The sequence below is a fragment of the Plasmodium sp. gorilla clade G2 genome, assembly GCF_900097015.1.
Source record: "Plasmodium sp. gorilla clade G2 genome assembly, chromosome: 9".
Lineage (NCBI taxonomy): Eukaryota > Apicomplexa > Aconoidasida > Haemosporida > Plasmodiidae > Plasmodium > Plasmodium adleri (nom. inval.).
The window spans coordinates 567,501-577,500 of record NC_041701.1 but is presented as its reverse complement, the minus strand read 5'-3'; the positions used below and the strand labels follow the sequence as shown (position 1 = coordinate 577,500).

At 17.2% G+C, this 10,000-nt stretch overlaps 4 protein-coding genes across 4 annotated transcripts in view; 2 read left to right on the top strand and 2 right to left on the bottom strand.

Moving 5' to 3' along the window:
• Positions 1-940: 940 nt before the first annotated feature.
• PADL01_0914100 (type II NADH:ubiquinone oxidoreductase) lies at positions 941-2,539 on the top strand (the record flags this gene model as incomplete). The annotated part of the gene is made up of 1 exon (XM_028681816.1): positions 941-2,539. One exon carries the CDS (start codon positions 941-943, stop codon positions 2,537-2,539), a length of 1,599 nt encoding a protein of 532 aa, XP_028538155.1.
• A 792-nt stretch (positions 2,540-3,331) lies between these two features.
• Positions 3,332-5,557, bottom strand: PADL01_0914000 (BSD-domain protein, putative; the record flags this gene model as incomplete). Its single annotated transcript, XM_028681814.1, has 1 exon — positions 3,332-5,557. The coding sequence occupies one exon, from the start codon at positions 5,555-5,557 to the stop codon at positions 3,332-3,334; it is 2,226 nt and encodes a 741-aa protein (XP_028538154.1).
• A 2,413-nt stretch (positions 5,558-7,970) lies between these two features.
• PADL01_0913900 (GINS complex subunit Psf3, putative) lies at positions 7,971-8,597 on the top strand (the record flags this gene model as incomplete). Its single annotated transcript, XM_028681813.1, has 1 exon — positions 7,971-8,597. One exon carries the CDS (start codon positions 7,971-7,973, stop codon positions 8,595-8,597), a length of 627 nt encoding a protein of 208 aa, XP_028538153.1.
• A 1,313-nt stretch (positions 8,598-9,910) lies between these two features.
• The window catches only part of PADL01_0913800 (transporter, putative), a gene marked incomplete at both ends in the record, with an annotated part of 1,551 nt that continues 1,461 nt past the window's right edge, over positions 9,911-10,000 (bottom strand). The window contains one exon of the mRNA XM_028681812.1: positions 9,911-10,000. This exon is cut by the window's right edge and continues 1,461 nt beyond it. Within this exon, the coding sequence (XP_028538152.1) occupies positions 9,911-10,000 (90 nt within the window).

Sequence of the window (10,000 nt, the reverse complement as noted above, 5' to 3'; positions counted from 1 at the left end):
TAAAGAAAAAAATAATAAAGTATAAAGCATACATAAAAGAACTACATATTAACTATACATCTATAAAGTGTTACATATATACATATTTTTATAGGGACAAAAATGAAAAGAAAAAGAAAAATTAAAATAAATAAAATTTGAATAATTTTACATAAAAGAAATTTTGTTTTTTTATATAAATTGTTATATTTTTATATTTTTATATTTTGAATTTTTTTTTCTTTTTTTTTTAATATGAATATATATTGAACAAATACAGTAAAATAATTTTTTTCCATGTAATGGGGAAATTAATATATATATATATTTATATATATATAATATATTTTTTTTTTTTTTTTTTCTAATTAGTGAAAAATATTGTATGATTATTTTATTTGTTAGTTTTTAAAATATGTTTTGTTTTTATAAAATTAATCCAAAAATATTTGAATATGTTATTTTTTTTAATGTAATCATATAAATATATATTTCGATGTGTACATAATATATATATATATTATATATATATATAATTTTCCATTTCCTTTTTTTGTTGTTAATGAGAATATATATGAAATATATAATTTTGTAATTTTTTAAATATGTATGCATTATTTTATATTATTTTAATATATATAATTAAAGAATGAAAATTGAAAAAAATCAAAAATATAAATATGTACATATAAATACTTACCAAAATACACACACACAAAATATATAAATATAAACATATATATATATATATATGTGTATTAATATTTATGTATTTATAATTGATCATATGTGATATACTAATTTGTGTATGTCACCCAATTAATTTGAAAATAAACTATTTTTACTTTTATTATTATATTATATCATATCATATATCATGTTATATTATATTATGTCATTTTATTTTATATTTTCCTTTATTTTTATTTTTAATTTTTTTTTTTTTTTTTTTTAATATATAATGTTAGTAAGGTTCAGGAAATGTGGACAAACTAACATATTTAGAAGTATATCAAATATACGTAAAATATATAATGAAGGAAATAATTTAAAAAAGAATACAGATGTAGAAAGAAAAGAAAAGATTATTATTTTAGGTTCAGGATGGGGTGGTTTTAATTTCTTATTAAATATAGATTTTAAAAAATATGACGTAACTTTAATATCTCCTCGTAATTATTTTACGTTTACTCCTTTATTACCATGTTTATGCAGTGGAACATTAAGTGTAAATGTCTGTACAGAAAGTATTCGTAATTTTTTAAGAAAAAAAAATGGGTACACTGGGAATTATTTGCAATTAGAATGTACTGATGTTTTTTATGAAGATAAATATATTAATTGTATAGATGTTGAAAATAATAAAGTGAAATTATTTTATGATTATTTAATTATAGCTGTAGGTGCCAAAACAAATACATTTAATATTAATGGTGTAGATAAATATGCATATTTTGTGAAAGATATTGATGATGCTTTAAAAATTAGAAGAAAGTTTTTAGATAATCTGGAAAAGTGTACATTACCAAATATATCAAATGAAGAAAAAAAGAATATGTTACATGTTGCTGTTGTAGGTGGGGGTCCTACAGGTGTTGAAGTTACAGCAGAATTTGCTGATTTTATTAATACAGAAGTTAAAATAAATTATAAAGACATTTTTAATTTTATATCAATTAGTATTATAGAAGGAGGAAATAATTTATTACCAACATTTACACAAAATATTTCAGATTTTACAAAAAAAAATTTTCATAATCTAAATATTAATGTATTAACAAATTATTATGTAATAGATGTAGATAAACATAATTTTTATATACAATCAAGTGTTAATAAAAATGAAAAAAAAAAACTTTCATATGGTCTTCTTATTTGGGCTAGTGGATTAGCACAAACAAGTCTTATAAAAAATTTCTTAAAAAAAATACCTCAACAAGTAAATAATCCAATTTTAAATGTAGATGAAAAATTAAGAGTTATTGGTATCCCATCTAATAATATTTATGCTATAGGTGACTGTAAAAAAATACAACCAAAATTATTACATGAACATACAAATGAAATTATCAAAATATTAACAGGTAATAAATTAACTTCTGAAGCCCTAAAATTAAAACAATCTGAATTAACTAAAACATTTCCTCAATTAAGTATATCAAAATGGGATTATGAAAAAAACAAAAAAGGTGAAATGACTCCTGAACAATTTCATGATTATTTATATCAAATCGATAAAAATTATAAATCACCTACACCTACAGCACAAAATGCTAAACAAGAAGCTTATTATCTATCGAATGTATTTAACAATTTTTTAAATACTAATCAAAAATTTAATATTCCATCATTTATAGAAAAATGGAAAGGATCATTAGCATATATAGGTAATCATCAAGTTGTTGCTGATTTACCTTATTATGAATTAAAAGGAGGAAGATTTTCTTCCACTTTTTGGAAAGCTGTATATATACAATTATTGTTATCATGGAAATCGAGGTTTCATTTTTTCTTCGATTTTATTAAGACTAAATGGTATGGTCGTCCTTTCATCAAATAATACAACAATATATATATATATATATATATATATGTGCTTCCTTTTTCAAAATATATACATTTTTTTTTTTTTCAGTTATATATTATATAATTATAAGTATATTTGTATGCATTCGAATTAACACATAGTTAATTATATATATATATATATTATGAATGTTCATCTTTTATAATCCTAGTAAAGGAATATATAAATATATATTTGAACATGTAATATCAAATAAAAAAAAGGAAAAATTCATTCGTGTAACATTAACATATATAAAACATACTTTTACTCACCTATATATATATATATATATATATATATATATATATGTTTATATGTATTTTCATTTTTTAATTATTTTTTTTTTTTATATTTTTATCATTTGTTATATATCATTCTATATATATATTTGTTTAGTTTAATATATTTGTAATATTTAAAAAAAGAAAAATAATTCATCTTTTAAAAATAATTATTTAAATAACATAATAACTAATAATATTTAATTTATATATATGAATAAGTTCTTAAGAAATATATAAGAATTAATACATACATCTTAAAAAAATAAAACATATTAAAAAATAAAGAAAAATATATAAGAAAATTCAAATGAATATTATATATATGTATAAATGTATAGTGTATACTCATATGTATTAATAATTATAAAAACACAAAAAAATAAAAATATGATAAATGTAAGTTTAAAAAAAAAAAAAAAAAAAAATAGACAAAGATTTACACATATATTATATATATGTTTATATATACAATTATGCTTATGAAAAATAATATAGCATTTTACATGTTTAAAATATCCTTTTCAAATTGCTCCAATTCTTCTTTGTTAAATTTATTTTCATCTATATCAAATTCCATATTATCTACCAAATTTAATACGTCTAAATTTATATCATCTTTTTTTACAATATCATCAGTATCATTTTTTAAATGATCAGAAACAAATAATTCTTCTTCTCTCTTAGTATCAATTTCAACATTAATATTATGATGTACATATATATTATTTTTATTAGATAGTATATTATCACTATTTGAATCTTCCTTTTCGTCCTTCTCTTCGTTAATGATTTCTTCATTTTTTTCTTCATTTTTTTCATCTTTGTTTTCTTCAATTGTTTCACTTATATTAATAAGATTTTGTACGTCTAAAGGATTTATATTTTTATTAATTATGTCATTTTTAGTATATATCATTTTTGAATCGTTTATATCATTAAATTCTTTATTTATATTTGAAGAATCAAAAAAATCACTTTTCGGTTCCTCTAATTCATTTACACTTCTATTTGCCTCACTTATTTCATCCAGAAATTTTGTATTAAATTCAGAAATTTTTTGAAAATCATTATTTTTTATTTTTATGTTAGACATATCTTTTAAATATATATTGCTATCTGATGGACATATATTTTGTTCATTGTCTTCTTTAATATTTGTATATTTACTTGCCTCATTTAATTTATTTTCAGATTGTTCCCCATTATTTGAAAAAAATAATATATCATCTGTATTATTAACATAGTTATCATAATTAATTTTATTATCATCACCATTATTTTTATCATATGTTTTTTTAGTGTTATTCAATATATTTTTAAAGTTATTAGATTTTTCACTTAGGTCCATGTATATATCATTATCCATATATATTTTTATTCCATTTATATTTGTCTTTTTCATATAAACATCTTCATAAGATGTTATTGAATTGCTGTCATATAAGTTATTGTTATTCTTTTCATCGTCAACATTTTCATTTGTTATAAAGTCATTTTTAATATTTTCATCCTTATTTTTAATGGACACATCCTTTAATACTGCACAAGAATTATATTCTTTTTCTTTATTTATAAAATGCTTCTCTTCGTTATTAATATGTTTATTTATTTCTGAACAATATTCTTCATCGTTTAAAAAGGGATGGTCTTTATTTTGATCGTTGGGTTTACTAATCATTGTATTTTTAATTTTTATGTTATAATTATTTTTAGGATTTATTTCATTTGTTTTTTGTTCATTGTGTGGATAGCTATTTTTATTTTCTAGGTAGCTGTTTTTATTTTCTGGGTAGCTATTTTTATTTTCTAGGTAGCTGTGTTTATTTTCTAGATAGCTGTTTTTATTTTCTAGGTAGCTATTTTTATCATCTGGGTAGCTATTTTTATTTTCCGTATGTTCATTTTTTTTTTCCGTAAATGTATTATCCTTTACATGATCTTTACAAATATCATTATTCATAATTTTTGTTGTTGGATAATTATCTAATATATTAAATTTATTATCAAAAATATCATCTGCAATTTCATTATAAATAATATCAATATTGAAAAAATAGGATTTCCAAAATTGCATTTCGGACATATAGTAAGGTACAAGAAAATTTTTGGTATTAATTAAATTATGATCTTCATTCATAATTTGTTCACTTTGATCTTTTTTTTTGTTCCAATTAAAATTATAATTTTCAAGAATATTTGTGTGTAGGATTTTATTTCTATCAGTATTTAATTTCAATATTCTTTCATATACTTGTTTATTTATATATGGATCTGGTAGGTTTAAGGGAAATCCTTGATCATATTTCTTTCTATAAATTTTGGATATCATGACATCAGCTTTTTTCCATGGGACAATACTTGATAAACAAATTTTTTTTTTTTTGGAATCATCTTCATTTATATTTAGATTATTTAATTTATCTTTATAAATATCTCCTACCATTTTCTTAATATTATTAAATCCGCTCATAAATTTATCATTATAGTATTGTAATTCTGAAAAGTCTTTATTTATATATTTATTATTTAAAAGATTTAATTTATCTTGTATACTATCCCTAAAACTACGATCGGGATTATTTTCATTTACATTTTCATTTTTATTGCAATCATTATTATTTTTTATTAAAGAAGTATTATTTATATTTAATTCTTGAATACTGTTATTTAGATCTTCCGCCTTCTTTTTAATTTGATCACTTACTTCCTTCCAAAGTGAATACATTTTCAGAAAGAGTGTAAATAATATATATATATAATATATATATATATTGATTTATATATATTTTTGCGAAAAAATTAAAAAAGAATAAAAACTAAAAGTCTATGTTATAATATTCATATAACATCTACAAAACGAAAAACAAATCACAAACATACGTGCAACATTTTTATATATTTTGTTTTCTAATTAAACAAAAATAAAAAATATATACTCTATATAAAATACGCTTTTAAAAAGTATTATAAATTTATAAACTAGTATTTTATGATATAAATATAAATATATATATATATATATATATATATATATTGTTAAATTTATTATGAATATTTTATTTTATTTTATTTTTTTTTTTTAAATCCTCTCTAAAAGTAAAATTTATATATTTTGTGATACTGTTTCAGTTCTGTTATTTTTAGAAATATGTATATATAATGGTGGGCTCTATTTATTTTATATAGAAGAAGAAAGAAATATATAAATAAATAAAAATACAATGATTAAAAAAAATCAAAAAATAATATAATATATATTAAAATATATATATACATATATATGTATTTTTTTATTTTAATTTATCTTTTCTTTATATTTTTCCATATAAAAATAATGTTTATTATGATATATATATAATGATGAAAAATAAAAAATAATATATATACATCTAAAATATGTGATATATATATAATATATTATATAGGAAAAGAAAAAAAATTAAAAATATATTAGGAATATAAAAATATAAAAAAACAACAAAAAGGAAAAAAAAAGACAATTGTTAGATATATTTAAATTAAATAAATTTTATATTACTATTTGGTTGATTGGAAATATATGTAATTATTTATATTATGTAAAAAAAAAAAAAAAAAAAAATTTTAACAAGTTATTATATATAAATGACAAATTCATGCTACATGAGTACTAATATAATTTGGAAGATTTATGCGATAAAAAAAAAAAAAAATAAATACATAAAAAAATAAAATAAAATATTATATATATATTTATATATAAATAAGTTCATATTATATACATGTGTAAATAAATAAATATATAATATATATATAATATATTAAAATATGAAAAGTTTAAAAAAAATATATTAGTATACAATTAAATAACATGAGTTGTGTAATGCTATATTATATGTACTTATATAGTATATGCATAAATGTATATATATATATATATATATATATATATATAATATATATATTTTTTTTTTTTTTTTTTTTTTTTTTTTTTTTTTTTTTCTTTATTCCTTATTTTTAAATTGCATATAAAACTTACAATATGGTATTTTTTTTTTAATTTTTTTTTAATTTTTTTTTAATTACTTTTTAAATATTTTTTTTCTTTTTATATATATTTTACGTTGATCTTTTAAAATGTGCAACTATATAATTTATGTTTATTTATATATATCTTTATGTATATACACATGTATGAAATAAATGAATATAATAAGATTATTAGATAAGATGCCTTATTTATTTTCATGATCATACATCTTATATATTATATTATATTATATTATATTATATTATATTATATATTTGTATATATAAGTTTTGTTTGTATATTACTTTTTTTCCATATTTGTTTCTTTCATATTTTTCCAATAATATAATAAATATAAACGTACTCACATATATATATACATACCTTTTGTATATAATAAGATATATATCAAAAGTATGAAACAAAAGTACAAAATATTTGTTAAATTATATGTATGATAACTTAGAATAATGATAGGGATTAAAAAAAAATAAATAAAAAAAAAAGAAATTTACATATACATAATATATATATGTATATATTTTTTTTTTTTTATCCCCTTCCCTCTTTCTATTTCATTCCATTTTTTCTTTCTTTCTATTTTAAATTATAGCTAAAAGGTTGTTGTAATAAAAGCAAATTAGTGTATTCATTTTTTTTTTTTATTCTTACAATTATTTTGTATTACATATTTTTTAATGAAATGTAACTTATGTGGATTGATAAATGTGCACAGGTATTAAAAAAATAAAATAATATAAAAATTGAAGATATATAACACCGAGGCATATACATATAAATATATTATATATATATATATATATATATGTGTTTTTTTTTTTTTTTTTTTTTTTTTTTTTTTTTTTTTTAAATGGGAAACCTTAGTTCTAAATAATGTTCCTCATTATGCTGAATAGTTTTTATTTTTTGTGGCTACATTAATTAAATGTAATATTATTATATAGAAATGATTTTACACGCTCCTACACCATAAGAAGAAAAAAAAAAAAAAAAAAAAAAAAAATTAATAAACAGACACACACACACACATATATGTATATATATATATATATATATATATATATATATATGTATGATAAGTTAAGGTACCTATGTGAATAAATTAAAAATGAATGAAGAAATATTGAAGAATATAAAAGTGAATAACAATTTTTTAGAATTTGAAGAAATAATAAAAGATATAAATACACCTTTTAATTTTATTGATTTAGTTGAAATTCCATGTGTACCTGTTGTGGATTTATATGGGTTGTCATTATTAAATAATGAAGCATACTTAGAATATAAAAGTGGATTAAGAGAAGATAAATTAAATGCAGATGATGAAATAAAGTTAACATTATTTTTTGCTGTAAAATTATATAAAAAGAATATAATAAGAATAAAATTTCCTTCTTATTATGATATTATAGAAACATTAAAATTTGATCCAGTATCTGTAACTATAGGTTTATTTAATCAGTTTTATTTTGAAACAGCCTACGAATTATGTAATTTATTGCCTATCAATGAATGGCCTTCTACAAATTTTTATGATATTTTAAGAAAAGCTGAAAAAACTAGAATTCATTTTTTAATTAATAATAAAACCAAATTAAATTCTTATTTCTTAGAAGGTCTCACAAATAAAGAAAAAAAAATATATAAGTATTTTCTTGAAGGAACATCTAAAGAAAGAGAAAAACTCAACAAGGAGACCACCTTATTTCATTTTTATGAAAAGGAGAAATGTTAACGTGTAAAGTCTAAATAAAATTATTATTTTGTATATACCTATATAAAAAATAAATAACTATTTTTTTTTATGTCTAATAAGTTTTAACATATAAATAAATATATATAATCATATATATATATATATATATATATTATAGGTATACCTAATGTTTGATATAAATAATTTCATACTCGGCATTTATTATATATTTATAAATTAATTTTAATTTTAATTTTTTTTTTTTTTTTAAATATGTGTAAGATCCTATATCATTCTGGATCTTTATCATGTATTCGTTATTATTTATACTTTTTTTTTTTCTTTTTTTTCTTTTTCATATTTTAAAATATATATAATATATATAAATATATATATTATTATTAATTTATGAATATTTGTTGCATTTATATTTAAAATTATATTTTCATTTGATATTTATTATATTTTATTTTTTATTTTTTGGTACTCCAAATAAAATTAAAAAAGACATAATATATATATAATATATATAATATATATATATATATATATATAAGGACAAAAAAATAATATAATTTTTTATTTAAAAAAAAAAAAAAAGGAAATGCATTATATATAAGCATATATATAAATATATATTAGATATCTTAATATAATTTTTTTCTTTATTCCTTCTATATTAAATAGATTTATCATAAGAATGATTACAATATAGGACATATTTTGTATATATTTATATATATCAATTTATTGATGTTATTTTATTTTGAAAGTTCTATTAAAAAACAAAACGTCAAAAACAAAGATAAGTAAAATAAAAAAAAAAAAAAAAAAAATGAAATGGGAATATAATTATAATTATAAATAAAAATAAAAATAGTATAATATAAACATGATAATCAAATTATAAAAAAAATATAACATATTATATATTTGAAAAATGAAGTAAATTCATATGTATTATTTATATTAAAACTATTTTAATTAATAATTATATATATATATATATATATATTAAATGATAGTAGAAAAAAAAAAAAAAAAAAAAAAAAAAAAAAAAATATATATATATATATATAATATATATATATATATATATTATACATATAACATACAAAATATAAATAATTTTATATTTATACGTGATTCATCAAATGTATAATATATCTTTTTCTTTTACACAATGATAATAATTTTTTCCATATTATCATAAAATGTGTAGATATATATATATATATATGTACTATTATTATAACATAAAAAATGTATAGTGGGCTGTTAATAAAATCCTATATAACAATTCATATTAGATATGATCATTAGATTGTTTTAATGTTTATTTTTTTGTTGATTTAATTTTTTGCCTTTTTCTTTTCTGACACCTTCAAATATATACATCCCATCAATGAAACAAGACCCAAGACATTCAATCCGTATGTGAC